At 48.2% G+C, this 21,008-nt stretch overlaps 2 protein-coding genes across 17 annotated transcripts in view; one reads left to right on the plus strand and one right to left on the minus strand.

Moving 5' to 3' along the window:
* PAPLN (papilin, proteoglycan like sulfated glycoprotein) overlaps positions 1-15,126 on the plus strand; it is a 58,817-nt gene extending 43,691 nt beyond the window's left edge. For 4 of the 5 annotated variants that reach the window (XM_048305863.1, XM_048305865.1, XM_048305860.1 and 1 more), the window contains 15 exons: positions 466-642; positions 1,931-2,087; positions 2,716-2,802; positions 3,335-3,638; positions 3,761-3,878; positions 4,568-4,697; positions 5,916-6,567; positions 7,330-7,467; positions 8,855-8,979; positions 9,699-9,837; positions 11,256-11,393; positions 12,037-12,164; positions 12,729-12,837; positions 13,978-14,153; positions 14,678-15,126. In XM_048305863.1, coding sequence (XP_048161820.1) covers positions 466-642; positions 1,931-2,087; positions 2,716-2,802; positions 3,335-3,638; positions 3,761-3,878; positions 4,568-4,697; positions 5,916-6,567; positions 7,330-7,467; positions 8,855-8,979; positions 9,699-9,837; positions 11,256-11,393; positions 12,037-12,164; positions 12,729-12,837; positions 13,978-14,153; positions 14,678-14,853 — 2,754 coding nt within the window. In that variant the 3' untranslated portion in view covers positions 14,854-15,126. The remainder of the gene's footprint in view (positions 1-465; positions 643-1,930; positions 2,088-2,715; positions 2,803-3,334; positions 3,639-3,760; positions 3,879-4,567; positions 4,698-5,915; positions 6,568-7,329; positions 7,468-8,854; positions 8,980-9,698; positions 9,838-11,255; positions 11,394-12,036; positions 12,165-12,728; positions 12,838-13,977; positions 14,154-14,677) is intronic. The other variant, XM_048305862.1, reaches the window with a different exon arrangement.
* A 3,435-nt stretch (positions 15,127-18,561) lies between these two features.
* NUMB (NUMB endocytic adaptor protein) overlaps positions 18,562-21,008 on the minus strand; it is a 92,781-nt gene continuing 90,334 nt past the window's right edge. For all 12 annotated transcript variants that reach the window (XM_048305867.1, XM_048305866.1, XM_048305869.1 and 9 more), the window contains one exon: positions 18,562-20,516. In XM_048305867.1, the coding sequence (XP_048161824.1) occupies positions 19,795-20,516 (722 nt within the window). In that variant the 3' untranslated portion in view covers positions 18,562-19,794. The remainder of the gene's footprint in view (positions 20,517-21,008) is intronic.

A 21,008-nucleotide genomic window follows, 5' to 3' on the forward strand; every position in this document is an offset into this window, starting at 1 on the left:
CACAAGGTCTTCAGGCAAAAGACATAAGTAATATGAGAACCTAACCTTTTACCTTCCCTAAAATTCTTTACCTTGCATTGATTTTAATCAGATGCAAATAACATGAGTTTCCAGATATTTTCAACCATTTTTTGTTCTTGGGGTATTCTGCAGTGTTGATATCTTTCTAAATTCATCCTCCACATCTCCTTTGGGAAGAGATCAAGAGTAATTATATGACTAGGCCAAAATCATCCAGTGAGCTCCAGATCTCCCAGACCCTATCCCATGCTCCCATGCCTTATTGTCTCCTCTACAGTATAAACACCTACTCTGCTAACTCCCACCCCAGAAAATTATTTTAATGATAGCTGGTTGTTTCAGGCAGTCCCAAAATGGTGCTCTGCTCTAATGACAGGGAGCCCAGCCTGGAACTGCAAGAGGAAACCAGGTGCTTCTTTGTAATTGTTGGGCCCCTCTCTGCAGTGCTCAGCCAGCTGTGGGGAAGGAGTCCAGACCCGGACTGTCACCTGCAGGACACAGCAGGGCTCTCAGGCTCAGGACTTCGCTTGTCTAATGGAGCCAAAGCCATCAGCCACCCAGCCCTGCCTTAAGGAGAACTGCATCCAGGAAATCGGCTGGCACGTTGGAGACTGGGGTCTGGTGAGCACCTCACTGTCATGGCTCAGAAATTACTGATTGTGTTGCTATGCTCCTCACAAACAAGCTTTGATCCGTGCAGTCTGCACTCTGGCTGAGGCTGGGAGCAAGTACTGCTTCATTACCAGCCCCTTGGCTCACAGTTGTGTTGTAACTGGCAGTGGTAATGCTCCAGTTAATCTGATGCCTGCTTTGTATGCAGCTGCTACAAAAATAAATCCTTCTGAGGGGAGATTATCGTTTCAGTGACAGTGGCAAAATGCAGCCAATAAGCTCAAACAATCCATTCTTGCTGCTTACTCCCAATTCTTTGCTCCATCACTGTGGGCAGCAGAACAGCTCTCTGGCCAAATGTGGCTTAGAGCTCTAGGCTTCAGGACTGGTCATTGCACTTGGTGATATGCTTTAAAATACATTTTTGTAATTATTCAGATAAACTGTGCTTCAGATGGATTAATCTTGTTTTTGTGGTGGAAGCCAGACTCTGTTCAACCTGGGAAAAGTGTTGGGGGGTACAGATACAGGTAGATCCAATGCATCAGGTGACTTCCAAACACACTTTTTCACTTCTGTGCTAGCCAGACCAGCTTGTTCTGAGCTAAAACATGTTACATCTGCTTCTTCATGAGATGTGGGCCAAGTTTTAGTTAACAGCTAGAGAAGTTTCATCTCTTAATCTGATCTTTCTCCTGACTTTCTGATATCAGAAGAGCTCCTATCTGCCTCTCTGAGTTAGAGAAATACTCTCCCAATGTTTATAGAGCTTGCCATGAGCCATGTGGGTTACACAGACACCTCATGCTATGCCCTCCTCTGAGCCACTGCTCTTTGCTCCCTCTCATCCACAGCTTCCAGTGAGACAAACTCCAGTTAGCTGCTTACAAGAAAGCCACTCATTGGCTTTCCAGTTGTAATTTGTTGCTCTTGAATGCAAACTGACCCACTCACAGCTGGTGGATCCCCAGAGAACTGAGGTGCCTTCAGGCTGAAATGATTCTCTCCAGCTGCCTGACACACCACTGTGGGTAACAGCAGCTCATCTGGATGTTACAGGCTGAGTGTGGCACAGAGCCTAATGCTTCAGGGCTGGGTGGAACATGTGGTAAAATGGTTTAAAGTATGGTTTTCTAATTGTTCAGATGATACCAGCTGAAATACTGTTTGCTTTGTCTTGGTGGAGGAAGCTGTGCTCAGCCTGCAGCTAATCATGCAGCTGTTCCCCACTTCTGGTCTGTGGGGTTTCTGCATTCAGCCTTTGCTGCCTGCTCACTGCCTTGTGTCTGTGCCCAAGTGTTCCAAGAGCTGCGATTCAGGCATCCGGACACGCCAGGTCATCTGTGCTGACGGCGACTCCAAATTCTACAGTCCTGAGACATGCAAAGCAATCCAGCCACAGAAACCAGCCACCCTGGGTAGCTGCAACACACAGCCCTGCTACCTGCCACAGCGTGAGTGGTATTGCTGCACATCCTCTTCTCCCAGCATGCTTTTGCTTAGGACTAGAAATTCCCAGCTCTGCAGAAGCTTATGTTCTCAGCATTTTGCCTGCCTGTCTCCATCCTGTGAGTTTGCCATGGTTATGAGCACAAAGCATCTTCAGAGTCCCAGTACCTGCGCTGTTTAAAATGTATGCAACAGGCTTGGGAACAACATTGGTGTGTGTCCATTTTGAATCCAGTATTCTGTGATGGCTCATCCAGTGTGTGCTGCAGACTGATCTCAGGACTCCCAGTCCAGAAGGAAGGTAACTTGGGCAGGCTCAGTAGCTAAAAACTATAGCCAGCTCTCATCCCTCTGTGTACTGGCTCTAAAGGAGTCACAACTCTTCAGAACATTTTGCTTCTTGTCTGTGTCTATTCTTCATGTCAGAGCTGCATTGCTGACTTCTGTCTGCCTGCCCATTGTAGGTCGCTTGTCCTGACAATTCAGTCGAATCCAATTGCTGCTTAGCAGCTATTCCACAAGAGGAACATTTTCATCAGCTGTTATCTCCTGCTGACTCCTGGATGTATTTGCAGTTATTAGAGCATAGGGCTGGACTAACTGCACTCCTGTTGTGTATGTCTCTCTTTGCAGAGGTCCCCAGTATGCAGGACACTACGGGATACAATGTCACTCGCCAGTCCTTGCTGACACGTTACTACCCAAACAGCCCTGTCCCAGGTTTGGAAGAATTTTTTTAATCTGGGGGTTTGATGATGGGTACTTGGAATAGGGTGTGGTAGGGAAAGGGATTGTTCTTTTTTTCATTTCTCTCATTTTTTTTCATGGGCTCCTAGAAATTCCAGAAGTCAGGAACAAAATTCTTTGTCAAAATTCTTTCTAGATTCTTTTACACCAATAGTGAGCAGTATTTGAATCTATCCATGCAGAAGACTCTGTACAGTATATGGATCCCAGGTTCTGTCAGCATGACTTAAGTGCTGGCTGGAAGAATTGATGTCCAAAGCAGATCATAGGAACATGAAAGGGTGATTGTGAAGGGACCTCAGCAATGTGACAGGTGGTTTCTCATGGAACAGCAGAAAGAATGGTCAGGGCAATGAGCAAAGTACCTCAGCCAGATCGGGAAGGATGGGCCAGAAGACACCCTTAGAGGTGATGCAGAAAATCCTGCTGGTAGCTTTGGACAGGTGAAAGAGAGAAGAGAGGAGGAAAACTGACCAGATTTTGATGCTCACCTGCATACTTTAAGGAGTTCTCTCCCCAGATTCTGATGAGGGAAGGATGCTCCCTGGGAACACCATGATCCATAGTACCTCAGGGAATCAGCACATTCCATCCACCAAAGACCACGGCATCAACTTGTTTCCTGTCCACTGGGAGCCCCAGTCACACTCATCACGTTCCTATCGGCTCAGCTTCTCTCAGGACCCCCCTGCAGGGGTCAGCTCCCAGGACTGCCACCAGAGCCCGCACGGCTGCTGTCCAGATGGGCACACTCCAGCATCGGGCCCTTTGGGGAGAGGTTGTCCTTTCAGCACCTGCCACCAAAGCAGGTAGCTGGAAGTAGATAGGCCTGAGCAGGGAGGCACTGCCTTTCCTGGGGGCTTCCTGAAACTTGTAGCCCATGCCTGTTGACTGGGCAGGCCAGGTATTACTGCAGCCCTTCTGTCTGTAGGTACGGCTGCTGCCCTGACAGACTATCGGCTGCCCAGGGCCCAAACAACATGGGATGCCCACAATATTACCGTGACATTCAAACGAGACAAAATCATCCTACTGTGACCACTCCAGCAGTAAGTACAAAAGCTCTTTGCATTTTAGGCGTTATCAGATACGAAGATTCAGATTTGACCCTGCTGATTCACATTGTGGATTCTGTTGGGCTTCATCTCTGCCAGTAATGCTGAGGAACCAATGCTCTAGGCATGGCATCAAGCGCTTTGGCCCACCTTGCTCCTGTTCAGTCTGGAGTATCCACCTGCAGTCCTCTATAAGCAGGGTACAGAGCAGGTGGTGGGGAGATGTCTGAGAAGTAGAAGGCCATCCTATGTAGAGCTGATTGAATAATCCTGAGTAATGAAATTTCTGCTGGTCGGAAAACTGCTATCCAATTTCTAGGAAAAAAAAAATGGAAAAAACATGGCTTCTATTAATTGCTTTTGTTTGTCAACTCTGCAGATTAATTCAAGGCAGGGAGGTGATCCCTCCCATAGCTTGGGGTGCTTGTTGGTGCTAGCAATAAGAACTGGCCTGCTACTGGGCTGTTTAGGTGTGTCTTGCAGAGAAGTGCAGCCCTGGTTCCGTGGCTGACAACCAGGTTTCCCACCCCTTCCCAGCACAAAAGCCTCTAGGAGGCAACAAGCAAACAGCGGTGCCTCTAACAGTGGGCTGTGTGCAGCCAATGCCTTGCACACAGTGTCTTGCCTGTGCTGCTGTCCTCAAGTGTGAGGATAACTCTTGGCTTTCCATTCCTGTCTCCAAGGCAAGCCAAGCCTTGTCCCAGCAGCATCCCTCGGGCGAGTGCCGCGGCTCCGTGTACGGCTGCTGTTTTGACAACGTCGCCTCGGCCTCAGGTCCTCGAGGGGAAGGATGTCTCAATAGGCCCAACTACCGTAAGTGATGCTTTGGCTTCTTAGTCCAGAAACACAGAAAGAGTCCGGTAGCATATAGAAGCTTCCTGTGTAGAAGCTCTGCTCTCTGTGAAATGTAGTAAATTATCTCTCTGAAGAGAGTTTCTACCTGGTGGTTGGGGCAGCAGAAGCTTGGAGGGAGTGTAGAAAAGCAGCCTGAGGATTCAGGTCTGTCACCTGCCACAGAAATTCTTATTGTTCTCTGCTGATAGTTGGACAGAAGTGTTTGTGTGATCTCAGTCTGTAGGACTACTTGGGAGCTGTTTGTCCCTGAGAATACACTCTGATGCAGCCTGGAGTGCTCCAAATTAATTACCCAGGTTTAGGAGGAGTAGGGATCCCCTGAGGAATCAGGGCAGTGCTCAGCCTTCAGACAGCCTGTGGACAGGGGAGGAATGAGAACTACATGGGGAAGGAGGGGTTGCTCAGGGCTGCATGGATGCCCTCAGCCAGCAAAGTTTAATCCAGTGCCTGCTGTGCTATGAGGACATGAGAGCTGTTGGGCAAAACATCTCTGCTCCTTTAGTGCCTAGCTGTACCCTCGGTAGACACATTGCTGCTGCAGTGCCTTGCCCTCCTACTGCAGCACAGAGATTGCTCAGTGGCCATCCCTGCAGTGCAGCCTTGGGGAAGGCTCTCTGGATCATCTCTGCTGAGCCACAGCTTGACAAAGCACCTTGCAGCCAGAGCCCTGCATCCAGTGTTTGTCAGCATGTGGCTGTGATACCTGTGGCTCTGGGTTTGTAGACACCTTGGGCCATGCTCCTCTTTACTTCAGTGTGTAGGGGTATTCTGTGATGCACGAGTCTTCTCCACAGCTGGGTCTAAGCCACTTGCTTTGTGGGCTGGAAATGTGCAAATGTGTTCCTTGCAGGAGAGGAAGCCCCAGAGCCTGCCTTGCAGTTGCATAGTTCTCCAAGCAAGGCTGTAAAGCATCTGTCTAGTATCTAGATTCAGAAGTGTCTCCAAGGATGGTTTTTCCATCAGAGGCCAAACTGAGGCAAAAAAAAAAAAACCAAACATGTGAGAAGTTTCTCAGTTTCAAAGCACAGCTGGGAAGGACACCCAGGTGTCCTACTTTCCCACCTGCCCTCTGCCCACAGAGCCATCAGATGGATCACCTAGGCAGGTGGCTTGAAGCCCCTGGACCTTTGTGCTTTGTGACCCTCACATCTCCCTCTGTTCCACTCTTTTTGGTAGCGTACCCTGTCATGTGCCTGCTGCCCAGTGCCCATGGCCCCTGCACCAACTGGACCACTCGCTGGTACTTTGTGGGAGTTGTTGGCAAGTGCAACCGGTTTTGGTATGGCGGCTGTCAGGGCAACAAAAACAGCTTTGCCTCGGAGGAGGAGTGCATGAGAGTGTGCCACAGCTCTGTGGGGGTCAGTCATCTGGAGCACCAGCCCTCTCCTGGCACAGGAGCCCTGCAACACCAGCAGACTGGCTCCAATTCTCATACAGGACGTGCTCAGGGTCAGCAGCAATCACCCACAAGAGAGACTGCAAGTCACAGCCAAGAAGGAAGAACCTATGGGGCTTCACACCCCACACAATACAGCCACAGACAGGACAGCTGGAGAAGAGACATGCTGCCAGAGTCCTTGCCAAGGACTGGTGTGCTGGAGAGCCAGCGCTGGGGCACCCAGCGAAGCAGACTGGACATCCTGGGCCAGCTGCGCCCCTGGGAAACAGCAGTGCCTGGGCCCTCGGACAGGCAGAGCAGCAGTGGCCAGCAGGTGCTGCCCCGGGAAGGCAAGCAGTGGCGTGAAGTTTTTGGAGCAGATGTTTCCATGACAGAGGGATTTGGGCACCGGGAGTCTGCAGACTTGTTCCCAGCACAATCTCTGCACAGGTGATGATTTCCACCCACCCCCTCCCCTGTTCTGCCAGCTCATTGTGAAGCATCAGTGTAGCTTTCTCTGGAGTGAAAATGTTGTCCCAGCTGGGACCAGCTAACTGGGAATACCATGTGATGGATTAAGTACACATGTGGCCCCTTGGTAAATCAAGTCATTGTTATTCATGCCCTGATGTTACCTACCATCTCTTTCCTTGCATGCTCCCTAGTCTCTGCACTGAAGTATGATGTGTGAAAAGACTGCAGAATCCTGGGGTCTCTGTCTGGGAGGCCTTCTTACACTGTAAATGACAATTGATAGGTGTTTTTCTTGTTCTGGCCAACAGATTAAGCTGACTCTCTGACTTCAGAGCCTTTATCTCAGCACTGCATAGAGCAGCAATGAGGTGTTCTAGGAAAGACTTTCAAGATGTAGGGTTTGAGTCAAGATCCAGACAGTGTTACCCTGAAAATCAGGAGTGTGTAGAGCTAGATCTAAACATGTCTGCACTGGATCTGTGTCTGTCTGCTGAGCTGAATCTCGTTCCTTCAGAAGAGAGGGGTTACAGGCCTTTCTTCCAGGAAATATTGTAGCATTCAGTCTGTCCAGAGCAGTCTTTGCTCTCTTAGGAGGGGGCTCCCCATGTTGCCCGGTGCGTCTGCTCAGAGCTGAATGGACAGCTGGTCGTGCTTTGCCTTGTGGTTGTAGAGTCACATGAGAGGACACAGAGGTGAGGAGGGCAGCAGAAGTGCCTATGGAATCACTTTCTCTCTCAGAACAATCCTGGAGGAAGCCAAGCCCTCTCTTGTGACAGCAGTTGTGGGACAAAACATCCAGCTGGTCTGCAAGACAGGCATGTCTCCCCTCTCCAGAGTGGAGTGGATGAAGAACAGCCGCCCGGTCTCCTCTGACAGGTGAGCTTAGCTCCCTTCACTGTAGAGCAGATGGGCTCCTTGCTGGGCAGAGTGCCAAATATGCAGTCCAAAAAGGACTGTCATGGTTTCACCCCTGCTGGCAACTCAGCCCCTCAGAGCCGCTCACTCACCTCTGGTGGGATGGGAGAGAGAATCAGAAGGGAAAAACTGAGAAAACCCATGGACTGAGATAAAGACAGCTTAAAAGATACAACAAAAGCCATGGGTGGAAGCAAAGCAAAACAAGAATTCATTCACCACTTCCCACAGGCAAGCAGGTGTTCAGCTGTCTCCAGAAGAGCAGGGCCCCATCACACATAACAGTGACTTGGGAAGACAAACGGCATCACTCTGAACTCCCCCTGCTCCTCCTCCTTTCCCCAGCTTTACATGCTGAGCATGGTGCCATATGGTATGGAATATCCGTGTGGTCTGTCAGGGTCAGCTGTCCCAGCTGTGTCCCCTCCCAGCTTCTTGTGCACCCTCAGCCCACTGGCAGGTGGGGTGAGAAGCAGAAAAGGCCTTGACTTGGTGTAAACACTTCTCAGCAGTAGTGAAAACATCAACACTGTTTTCAGCACAAATACAAAACACAGCCACATACCAGCTACTGTGAAGAAAATTAACACCATACCAGCCACAACCAGCACACTTTTTTTTTTTAAGAAATAAAGAAGCCCACATATTCATCTAAGGGCATGAACTGTCCACCTGCTCTGTGCATAGCAGAAACAGAAACAGTCTGCAGCAGTAATGAGGTGTTGGCTAGAGTTATGGGGCAGAGCAAGTGCTGTCCCATAACACTGGTGGAAGGCACTGATGGAAGCTGACGTGGGTAGTGAGACAGAAAAATGTTGCTTCTCTTGGGTTCATCTTGGGGCAGCACTAAGCCAATAGTTGGGGGTGAAACTTGCAGCCTAATAACCCAGAGTTCCTCTGGCTAGAAATCTCTGGCACGGTTTTTTTTTTTAACTACTTTTAAACCTGTTTTTCCTGGGAAGTCTCTTTCCAGCAAGAGTCTGGAGCCAGTCAGTCCCTTTGTGTTATGAAAATCACAGTTAAGAAAAGCCCAGTTATGCTTTTCTGTTTGCAGTTGACTGCTGGGACTCAAGCTCCTCCCTAGAAGGGCTGTTTGCCTCCTCATGGGAGAGGGTCATTGAAAGCAGTTCCCTGTTTTCCATCTAGTTTTTCCTCTCCGTTCCTGACCTCCTTTCTGCTGCAGTTGTTTTCCCGGCCTATGACTGCTGTCTGTGGTCAGCAGGGCTTTGTTGTTATCCAAGCCAGGGAGGGCACTACATGGGGATGGTTTGCATAACATCAGCCGCTGTGCCCTGGCCGGTTGCTGTGGGTGGCCAGGCAGGGGCAGCGCTCCCCACACCTGTTGCAGGCACACCTACCAGTCCGACAGCTCCCTGGTGATCAGCCACGTCAAGCCCGAGGACGCTGGGACCTACACTTGCCTCACTTCTGACGGGAGGATGGAGAGCCGAGAGATTCAGCTACAGATCACAGGTGAATTATCTTCTGCTCAGGACCGGAGAGGTAGCTCAGAGCAATTAATGGTTATTGACCACAGGCTCGATAAAGCCAGCTGCAGGAGTAAACTTCCTCTGCTGCCAAGAGGGAGTGTGGAGGCAGTAGGGTGCCTTTTGGTGTTGCCTCATGATAAAGCCTTAGGCCTAAAATACTTCCTTCCCTGCAGGGCCACACCATAGCTGGAGCTGTGGCTTGCCTGTAACCCGCTCAGCGAGTATGTCTTCCTCCCTGACAGCCATCAGCTGCCTCCTGATCCAAAACATAACTGCTGGTGCATTTATGTTTTGTGTTTTGCCCAAACAGGTCCTGCTGGGTAACAAATGATTCTCTGTTCTGAAAAATGTGCCTTATTTCAGAAACAAAACCAAAAAAATATGAAAGACTAGTCTCAAAAGATGTAGCCTTCAATCTCTGAAGTGTGCTTTGTCACAGCAATGGCACATGGGGCAGAAGGCACTATGGCCTAAGGGATGTTGCAACGTATTCACTGACAGAGAAGAAAAAGGAGTCTAAAATTGCTGGCCTGCAGGTCTATGGCTCTCATTAGTACACAGTGCAGGTTTACTGCACTAGCCAGCCAGAAAGCAGATGGCTGAAGGGCTCTTTGGCTCCAGTTCAGCAAGCTCTCCCAAGCTCACAGAAACCCTATGCAAGAGGTCACATTTTATTCACATATGGCATTTTGTTTTGAATAGAGCACCAGAGCACTGTTCTGGCAGAGGGTGAGAGAGGTCGGGTCCTTCACAAGGCAGATCAGCAGTACCGAGGGTTATCCAGAGGCAGGCAGGCTGTGCAGGCATCCGGCTCCTCTGTGCATCAGCAGCTCACGTACAGGTAAGTTCACGTACAGCAACAGTTTGTCCACCGTGCCCAGATGATGAACCATATGGCATCTCTTCATGTAGAAAAGCCGAAGATTGGAAAGGTCCTGGGTCAGCTGTTCCAGGGCACGGTTGGGAAGCAAGCAGTACTGAACTGCTGACAACGGGAACGGGAGAAGATCCCAGCTGCAAGCTGTCTTCTGCCCTCCCCAAGGGTCTCTTGAAAGAAGCATACTCTGAGCAAAGATGCACAGGAAGCTGGCAGCAAAGGAGCTGGGTTCAAACAAAAGAAGTATCAGGGCAACATCAGCTGCTCATGTTAGTGTAGGCAGAAAGAGAAACCTGTTCTGAAAAAAACAAAGCAAATAGGAGCTGCTTAACTAGCACAAAATAGATGTATGTATATTGAAAAAAACTTCAGTTACTTCAGCCTCCACTAATTAATTTCAAATATTTTGTGAACAAACCGGCTTGACCCAAAACTGTCTCCTCATGTAGTGCATATTTTGTAGCTTCTTTTGTGGTTTTTTATTGCTTCTGGACCCCACAGAAATAAAAGCGGACAAATTATTTTTGCCTTAAATGCAGCATGTTGGGATTCCAGATTAAATAGGGCCATTATCTGATCCCTCTCTTTTTTTGAGTTTACAACCTAAAAGCCAGTCAATTTGCTGCAGTCTGCAGCGATCTCCTTAGATCTGCTTCTGCCTAAAAGCCGTAATAAGTGATTCGTTGAATTAAGAACACTGAATTAAGGCTCTTTAGTTTTGTGTTTTGAAATCAAGAATTCAGGTCAAAGAATGGGGGTAGGGGAGATGACATCTTATTTAAGTGTGGGAACATCATGGTTTAGTTCCCTTCTAAGACAGTGTTTAGCTGGAGTTATAAGACAGCAAAGAACATGAGGAGACGAGTGATGAGAACCTGGCCTCAACATTTCTGCTGCATGAAGTGGACAACCAACTCCCGGACCTTGCGTGCAGTCAGGTGATTGCAATAGGCTCTTCACACCCTAAAAAGGCTCATTTTTGTGTGCCAGATAAGCACCTAGAGGGAAGCTTGCTCAGTGCCCTATTTAGGACTTTGTACTGTTTGCCATGTGTTCACATTGTTAATGCTCCCTCAGCTGTTATCCAGAGGGTTGCTGTAAGAACCAGAGGGTTGCTGTATGTAATGGGTTAAGCTGGCTGACAGGAGTGCAGCACCATGCTGTGCTGAACTGGAGCAGGATTTCATGGAGGCTGCTCTTCTCTGAATATTGGGAGCAAATGCTGGTAATGGCAAGCATCAGAGCTCTGATGGGAGTGCAGAGACCTCCCTTTGCTGTTGGAGGCAAAAAGTAAGGCTTGTGATTAAAAAAGCCTTGTGCTGAAGGTCACATGCTGAGCAAGGAAGTTTCTACATCTTTTGCTGTGCTTGTGAACTTTGCAGGTTGAAAATGGATAAGAGCGAGCCCACAGTAGTGGAGGCCAATGTTGGGGAGAGAGTCAGACTGCCCTGCACAGCAGAAGCATCACCAGCTCTCACCATCGAGTGGCAGAAAGATGGGCAGCCCCTCTCCTCTCCCAGGTGAGCTCCCAGGTGGCTCCAACTGTTCACGAGAAGAGCCTCCTCCTTGCTTTTCCTTCCCTGTCTCCTCCCTGAGAGAACAGAGCTGTTGGCCATGCAGCAAGGGTCTGTCTGGCTTTATGCTGTGTAGCTTCTTCCATCAGGGCCAGGCTGTACTGCTGGACTGCCCTGTCCTCCCTCCCTCACAGATGGAAGTTTGAATGTTGAACCCTTGAGGGAACAGCTGTGACACAGGGTCCACAAATGAGCCAGGGCTCAAATTTATTCAGCTACAAGGTTAGCAGAAAAAGAACACATGGCAAGCAAATTTGCCAAAAACCAGCTGGTCAGTGAGCAAGGGCAGAGGTTCACAGCAGAGAGAGATCAGGGCATCTGCAACAAACTTCCACAGCTACTGGTGCTGCTCTCCCCTCACTCTGCTCCCAGAAATCTGCTCTAGCAGCAAGTTTTTCCAGAGTCTACAGCATCAGTGCTGGGACTTGAGGACTAAGGGTTGCACTACAACCCCTGCAGCATTTGTGTTGCTAAACCTTTGCTGAGTGGTACTACAAAGTTGTGCACGAGCCTTAGCTTCGTCTCTGCTGGCTGGAGTCCCATCCTGCCCCAAGCACAGGCTTGGGGACATTCTGGGTTTGCTCCCCAGGCACAGGCAGCAGTCGGACGGGGCCCTGGTGATCAGCCGGGTCAGCTCTGAAGACATCGGCTTCTTCACCTGCATCGCCTCCAACGGACGTGACCGGGACCAGCGCCAGGTCCTGCTCCGACCTCTAGGTACTGGATGGGTGGAAGCACGGCACACGTGCACAGGAGTGGGAAACGGGGAAGGCTGTGCAGGGACAGCGTGGATTCCTTCTCTGGCCATGCCTCTTTGCTTCACACCTAATGTCTAATAGGCATCTCCAGGGCAAGGGAGGAGTGAGTTGTTTTACCCAATGGTCATCTGCCTGTGTCCAGCATATCGTGGTGCTCCAGGCAGCTGGGAAAAGGGAGTGATGGCACAGTAAGAGTGACTCTCAGGACCTTGTTTCTGGGACACTGCTGTGGAGTGAATATAAAAGCAAGAGAAACTAAGGAGATGGTTCTTCTGTGCATGTGTCCAGCTGGAGGAAAAAGCTCTTGGAAGCCTCTGCTACTTGTCCTTTCTTGGGCCAAAGTCCTAGGAAATCCACATTCCTCAAAGCAGCAACAGCCCAGCTTCAAACATGCTGCTTCAAGGCCCAGGGGCTTGTAGCTCATCATGGGATGTGTTGGACTTTTCCCATGAGGGAATGCTCCTACTCCCAGGGGGAGCATGGCATTGTCTTCCTGCTAGTGATGATTTCCCTTCTGGTCTAGGAGAGCTGAGGATCACTGGTCTTCTGCCAAGCATCACGGTACCTGAGGGAGGGACTGCTCATCTTCATTGTACAGTGACTGGCAACAATGTGAATATAAGGTGGTCAAGGTGAGCAAAAATGAGGCGGAACTTCCTTTTCCTTCTCTTCCCAAACCTCATCATTTATCCTCTGAATACTAATGCAGGGTGCCTGCCAGGAATGGCAGAGACCACAGTTATCAGCCACAACTAGTATCACCTACCCTTTCTTAAAACAACTTGGATGTTACCCAAAAATCCTGGGCAAGATCCCTGTGGGGTGTGGGGGTCATCAAGTTCGTGTTCCAGCCAAATAAGGAGGAAAGTAGACGTTAAACTAAGATTTCATGGAGTTCAGAAAGACACTGTGCTGGAAAACTAGCAACATGAAAATAACAAGAACTAAAATGAGCAACCAGCTGAAAATCTTTAGTTGCTTTTTATAAAGCCCTCTCTGCCTAATCCTCACAGACATTATAGGCCCTCTTCTCCTAGCTTCCTGTTGCAACAGTTATCTCTGTTTACTGTCAAGTAGGAGCAAAGGAGATTTAGAAGCGTTTTAAAGTGAAAAGCTGTGTCCTCTTATCTTGATAGTTTTCTGGGAAACTCTGAATTTGTGCACATGTTTGGTGAAGGTTGTTTTTCCTGTTTGAAAATAATCAGTTCTGCTTTGGAGCCTTCTTACAAACTATCCAGAGATATGGACTGGTTAAGTGTTGAAATTCCAAGGGTTAGGACTGAAGCGGGCCATCTCATACCAAGAGCTTTTCTTCCATACATAAGTTTGGCATTTGAGCTAACAAAATGATGCATGTTTCAGAGCTTAAAGGGAGAGAAGAGAGGGTGCATTGTTCACTACCCCATATGCTCATCAAGCAATATGTGCTGCTATCAATGCCAGCCAAACAAGTACTGCCAGACCACGACCTGGAGAGAGGGAAAGGCACATTGGATTTGTGCTAAGATCCTCAAACCTCAAGAATGTGCGCTAGCAGAAAGGGCAAACACAGACACAGCTACCTCCCACACAGACACTGGGCAACGGATGCAGACTTGCTCAGGCTCATGTTACCACCCAGTTGTAGGGCCAGTTTGTGCAAAAGATTTCTTCCTTCCTGCTGACCTTGTAAAAATTCACCCATTTCACAGAACATCATTTTCCAAAGAGCACAGGAAGCTCCTTTAGCCCCCATGGGTGGCAATAGTGAAACATTTTGTTTTTCACCACAGGAACGGAGTTCCCATGCGGGGGGATGGCCGCCACATCCACCTGTCCCAGGATGGAAGCCTGGCTATAAGCAACGTCCAGGAGGCTGACGAGGGATCCTACACGTGCAGTGCCTACAGCAGCAGCAGCTCTGTCAGTGCCAGCACGGAGGTGAAGGTGCTGAGGAGCAGGCCTAGCAGTGAGTACAGCGTGGCTGTCCTGCTTCTCCCGGCACAGTGCCCAGCCCTCAGCCACTGTCGCACCCATTGTGTGTGCCAGTCCAGCACCAGCCTCAGGCTTTGGGGAGCAGCAGGAGCCTCTGGGTCGTGCTACCTCAGGAGCCCTGCTTTCTATGGACAGAAAAGCAGGATGCTGGAAACACCCCCTGCCCAGGGCACTGGGAGCCTGTTTAACTTCCTGAGGCCAAAATGCCATAGTTGGTTGACCACATAGTTGGTTGCATGATTTGTAGTTGGACTTCAGACACTCTCCAGCTGTCTTTACATAGAGGGTAGGTAGAGTAATCTCTCCTCTCCCTGGAACCTGCATTCTCTTCCTGTATCTCACCAGAGGTGTCTGTTTCATCTTGAAACTCATCTCCTTGATGTTGGACTAAATTTTGAACTGGTGGGGTGGAAGAAGCAGGAATGTGCTGTGTCTTTTGGGAGGGAATAGCAATCTGAGGATAGATTTACAGCTGGTTCACCTTTTGCTTGGCTGCAGCTACTGTGAGTCATGTTGTGGACCTGAGCAGAGAGTGCGTGGACCAGCCCCACCTTGCCAACTGTGACCTGATCCTGCAGGCCCAGCTCTGTGGTAACGAGTACTATTCCAGCTTCTGCTGTGCCAGCTGCGCTCGCCACCGCCCGCAGGGCAGCCCCCCACACCCCCGTGGGTGACAGCCACTGCCACGGAGACCCATGACAAGACTGGAGGTCTCAACTCTGTTCTTTTACTGCATGGGACTGTTCTAGGAACTCTGCCCTGCTGGAAAGCTCAAGAGGGTGAATTGAACAGCGTGTATTGGGCGTAAATGCTCAGAGGTGGGAAACCCACCACCCTCAGGCTTATTGTAAACTCCTTTTCCCCCCTGTATGCCTTGCTGTACCTAATCCATCTCTTAGGGGTAGTTGCTGTCATTCACAGAATCAGATGATGCAATGATGATGTGACTAGAGAAGGCAGATGACCAGCATGAAAGAGGGAGAGACCAATTCTTCATACAAGCAAGAGAGAGAAGTGCTCTTAAAAACATGATCTCTGAAGTGTTTAAAGATGGGCCTCAACCATGCCAACCAAAGCCCTAATGAGTGATGAACATTTGTTCCTCCAATGAGCATTGCTGAACAAGTGCTCCTGGGGAGCACTTTCCATCTAAATGCAGAGGACTGGCCACGATAAACAGCTTGATGCATATAAAATTAGTGTTCAGGTCCTAGGAGATTACTGGCTCTAGGGATGCAGCTGTAATGTCATGTTACCGTAGCCATTTTCTTCCAGCAGACCTTAGACAAATTTCTAGTAGGGTCAGTTTGGTTTCTACTTGACTGCAATCAGCTTTGGAGTGAAATGCAGAAGCAATGCTTCACAGAAAGCTTAAGACAAAATAGAAAACTACTTTTAGCCCTTCTGAATGTTTGGGGTAATTTAGGTGAATATACCAACACCATTACCTGTTCTGAGATGCTGCAGTTTAAATAGCACTCATTCTAGGAAGGCTCAGCAGGTTATTTTTTTCCCCTGAGCCAGAACTGGGCTGTTCTGATGTTGTGCTGAGTTTGGGCAGGGGCTAATAATAAACACACAGAAATATGCATGTAGGGGCATTTCACTTGCCAGAATAAACCTCCCAAGGACCTGCTCTAGTCTGTTAAATCCAGGAAAGCCTGGCTTTGCCTGTGCCCTGGGCTGACGCCTGCTGCTATGGGCTAACAGGTTAGGACTTCCAGATGCAGAGCAGCTGTAGCTGAAAAGCATCCTTCATTTCAAGACCAACACAGAGTGGCAGCAAGCATGCGTCTGGGGCTCTGAAAATCTCAGGCATTAGGGGTGGGGAGCTGAGATTATATCATGATTATATCATGTTAAACCAGGAAAGGCCCTTGGGTATCTTCAGTATCTCAAAATTGAATTACTTCTGAGCAAAAGGATTCTTTCACAGCGTCCACACTGTTGTTCTACCCTAGCATCAGCCCCCACCGTCCCCTTCTCCCTCATTCTAGACTTGGATGGGTTGATCGTAATTACTAGCACCACTACCCATGTGTTATTTGCATAGATGCAGCTATAAACTGGTGTGTAGATGTTGATATTTTGGTTGGGGGGATGGAGGATTGGGGTTTTTTTTGCTTTTGTCTTCTACTTGTGTTACTTTAAGGCTTAAATGCAGCTAATTCAGGACTGCTCACACTCCTCTCCTCTCCTCTCCTCTCCTCTCCTCTCCTCTCCTCTCCTCTCCTCTCCTCTCCTCTCCTCTCCTCTCCTCTCCTCTCCTCTCCTCTCCTCTCTCCTCTCTCCTCTCTCCTCTCTCCTCTCTCCTCTCTCCTCTCTCCTCTCTCCTCTCCTCTCTCCCCTCCCCCAGTCCTGACTCCGGACCCATCAGGGCAGCAGCAATACATAGGTGTAAATCGCCAGGGTTGGCAGCCTAGAGCTGGTTTGTGCTCTAAACCCAGTAAATCAGTTCAGAGGGACCTAAAACTAAGAATCACTGACCTAATGATGGCACTCTCATCAGCACAGGTATGGTTCAGGACTGGACACACTGCTTTAGGATGTGAACAAACTGAGAAGTCTAGAAGCAATCCAGTACAGGAGAGAGAGGTGACACTCACAGAGCTATTTGGGGCTGGGTCCTTCTGTGGTCTGATAGACTGTTTGCTAGGAAAGACAAAAATACTTATTTTGCATTTAAGACTCTTTCGTTTGATTAGGGGAAATTTCCTCTGCTGGAATGCAGGGCAGGCATTACAGTATAAGGTTTGAAATGGAAAGCACTGGATATTTAGGAACAATGAGATGGTCCTGAAAACATCCACGTGCATTTGTACATATTTTTGCATTTAACATCTCAGACCAGCACCTTTTTCTCTGTGTGTATAGGATATGTTACCATTTTAGTATATAGTATGATTTTTACCTTTTGAGACCAAGGACTAATCAGAGAGTATGTAAATTCCAGTCAGATTGAAGCCCTCACCATTCCATATGTGGCATCAAGGGGTAGTCAGGGTCTGCTGCTGTGCTCAGGAGCACAGTTATAAGGGAATTGGATGTATCAGACCCTTTTGTCCCAGAGAAAGTAGCCAGTTCTATAAAATCCCTTTCTACGATGTCAGAGGCTCTATTTTTAGAATATTTAAATATTCTGTGCAGTCAGCTGTCATTTAAACTCTATGGTTATATAAATGGGGCCAGGAAGTGCTTTCTCCAGATGCAGGAGGGCTGTAACAGCCCCCTGCCTCCTGGTGGGCAGGACTTTAACACTGGAAGTGCTTTGGCTAGTGGAGACTTTATTCTGACCTCCTTTCAGATGCACAGCTGTGGCAGTAAGGGCGGGATGGACAGCCATGCAGTTCCCTGCTGCAAATCCATGCCATCAAGGTAACTAAAGGATCTTTACATTTCCTCTGAAAAGATCAGCTTCTCCCTCTCTGCAGTACCACTGAATCACCTACCCAAGGTTTACTTTTTTTTAATGTGAGGCTCAAGATGTTCATTTTCTTCCCTCAACAATGGGTTGTAGGAAGTGCTTAGCTCCAGGGCAGGTGAAGGGTGTAGCTATTCTGGGCTATTATCAGCTTGATCTTGGGGCTCTTACTGTGAAAGATGCATAACTAACTGCTTTCTTTCCTACTATAAATGTCTATAAATACTTGTTTGCTTTTTGAAAGCTGAAAAAAGCATTGACAGCAACTCAAATCCCACAGGGAGCGTTTGTATTACTATCCACATCATACTGAACATAGGTAAGAATCTGTAATGTCAAAAGTTGTAGTTCTAGACTGTCACTGTAAGACTCACTGTACTCGCCTGGAAATGGGAACTGCTGGCAAGCTCAAATCCTAGGGCCAACAAAGGGAGCGTTTCTTCCCCTTCAGGTTAGGGAGTCTGACTTTTTTCCTTGTGTCTAAACTGATGTGGTGCCTGTAAGAATGCAGTAAGAACCAGTCACAGCAACAGGGTAGATACCAGCTCACTGGAAGAAAAGAAGTGAAAATACATCATCTCATATGGCTCCTCTTACTAGGGGAAAGAAAGTTTTCCTTTTTGCCCTTACTGAATGTTACTGTCCCCATCTTTGTCTCTTTGTAAATATTCAGTGGTAGAAAATACAGCCATGCAAACCCAGAATCTGATGTTTTCAGTAGAGGCCTCTATTTTAGAGCTTTAAGTGTTTATGCGTCACAAGGATATTTTGAAATTCAGTCTTAAAGTTCAAGGCAACTTAACAGGTTGTAGAAAATGAGAGGTGTTCATATATTATTCTTAAGGTGCTAGTTTGGCAAGCAGGGCTCATCCACATTCACCTTTACAAGACAGAAGTCACCCAGAAGGGCAAATGCTGAAAACTGAATTGAGGTGGGAAATAAAGCTCTCACAGACAGTGCTTCTACCACCAACATTTATTTCTGTTAAAGCAGATTATAAATCATCAGTACAAATATATATAACTTACATTTGCTTGTAAGGCCAAAGTTTAAAAGTAAAGTTAAAATGAGATGGTTTTCACAAGTCACCAGAGGCAGAACCTGGACCAGCTGCAGCCTTAACCACAAGGTTTCACAAATCAGTGGGAAAAAATAAAACCAAAGTTAAAAACCTCTAAGAACTATTGACAGACAAACATAAAATGGTTTCCCAGGGAGTCCCAGGATGTAGATATGATGACAGTAAGTTGTCACAGTAGTGTTAGAACCAATAGATTAAGACAAAGAAACTGCAGCAATATATGAAAGGAAAAAAAAATCCATACTATATAGAATATGTAGATTGATTCCAATAAAAAACAGTAAATTCTCCCCATGGTTTTCAAACCATGACAATACTGTTCTTTAATTTTCTTTATTTAAAACTACGATATAATGACTTATTGGTTGTGATTGTTGTTGCAATATGCTACTTACAATGAACAGATACAAGAACAAGCTAGAGCCCCTTTTTCCACCCCCCAATATTACTTACAATAAGAATCAGCGATAAATCAATCTTATGTACAATTTCTTACATCCAACCCCCCTTTTTTTTTAACCTTTGGCAAGATTACTTACAACTCATACAGCTTTTAATATCCAACTATTTAAAATATTCTAAATGCATAAAAATAAAGATTTTGGCTTTACTTTATTCTTTACATATAATATTCACTTTGTTACTCAAAATGGAAGCTCAACTTTTTCCACAAACCTAGCTTTTGCTAAGGTGACAACATCCCACCCATATCCACCCCCCACCCTACCCAATTCTTCCCTGAGGGGGAACATCCAGGACTTTCAGGGCATCAGGAGGACACAGGTACAAACATCTGCCTTCCTTTCTGTGAGATGATTGATGTTTCTGCAGAACAGGCTTTGGGACTGGGTGCCTTTCTTTGCTTCATTTGACTTCCAGCTTTCCAAGTGAGGAGGGAATGCAGACTGGGGTGGCTCCAGGACTCCTTTTAAGAACTGCACATTAAATTGTCTGTGTGTTTCCATCCTCCCCATAATTGCTCTCTCTTTCTAACCCATTTTTGTTTGAAGGGACCTTTGGGATTATCAAAGCAAACTGATCAGAAACAGTCCCCTCTGCTCCCTTTATCCCTCTATCCTAATGTACAATTTATCCGCCCCCCACAGGACCGCTTAAAGTTCAATCTCGAATGTCTTCTGTAGGTCACTGGAGAAGGGGTTGGTGGGGGAGGGGTTGGTGCGCTGCTTTGCCTTGCCCTCCAGAGCTGCCCACTGCGCCTCGAAGGGGTCGACCTGCGGGGCGGGCGCGGGGGGCTGCGAATGCTTGTCCTCGGCAGCCCACTTGCCCCCCTCCACGCCGTTGAAGGCGGCGGAGCCGTTGTGCTGCGCGGGCGGGTGGAAGAAGGGGCTGGCGGTGGCGCTGCTGCTGCTGCTGTCGTACTGAGGGACCGGCTGCTGCTTCACCAGACTGGGGGACTGATGCGGGTGGGCCGCTGGAGTGTGGCTGGCAGTACCAAAGACGTTGGCTACCATCTGGGAAGGTGTGATTCCAACCACAGGGACGCTTGGGGCTGCATAGGTCATCCCATTTGCTACAGCATAGGGCTGAGCCGGAATAAATGCCGGCTGCATGGGCGGTACCACACCCACCGGCACAGGCTGAGGCGCAATGAAGGTGCTGACTGGGAAGGCTGGTGCTGACTGGGAGGCTGGAGCTGCTGGAGGAGGCTGGAGCAGTGGCTGGGGGGCTGGGGCTGAGGTTGGCTGCTGTTGGGCTCTGACAGTCTTTGAGACCTCTTCCAACCAGCGGTCTGCCTCCGAGGGAGTGCGTCTGTGATTTCCTTGGAAGAGACTTGGTGAGGCCGCACCTGAGGAGGTGCTGCTCCATTCAGTGCCTGGGAAGGAAAGCATGGGCAAGTCACAAACGTTTCCATTCCTCAGCCTTTGATTGGTTAGAAAGACTGGAGGGTGTACACAAGAACACACAGGCCTCCTCCCACCATGACTGAAAGATGCTCCCAACACTGGAAGCATCTTTATGCATTCACTATACTGTTCTGTTCTAGGAAGACATTCGTCAAGATGAGGTAGGTAAGAGCTGCTTCACTAAAATGCAGATTTATGGGGTTTTTTCTTCATAGCACACATCTGAGACTTTAGGGTACACAGGAAAGCTGCTGCCTGCACTCACAACTTGGTGGCAGTGATCTAGTCCACAACCACTAATCCCCCCTAACTGGGAAGTATCAGTTTCTGAAGGTACAGCTCAGGACTGGCGGACTTGGAACACAAAGGTCTAAGAAACTGTTTTAAAGACAAAATCTTACAAGGCCAAGCAGAACCTACTATTTCACTAGCAAAGTTTCTCTCGTGGAGTGGTGCTTACA

Source organism: Corvus hawaiiensis, chromosome 6 (assembly GCF_020740725.1).
Source record: "Corvus hawaiiensis isolate bCorHaw1 chromosome 6, bCorHaw1.pri.cur, whole genome shotgun sequence".
Taxonomy (NCBI): Eukaryota; Metazoa; Chordata; class Aves; order Passeriformes; family Corvidae; genus Corvus; species Corvus hawaiiensis.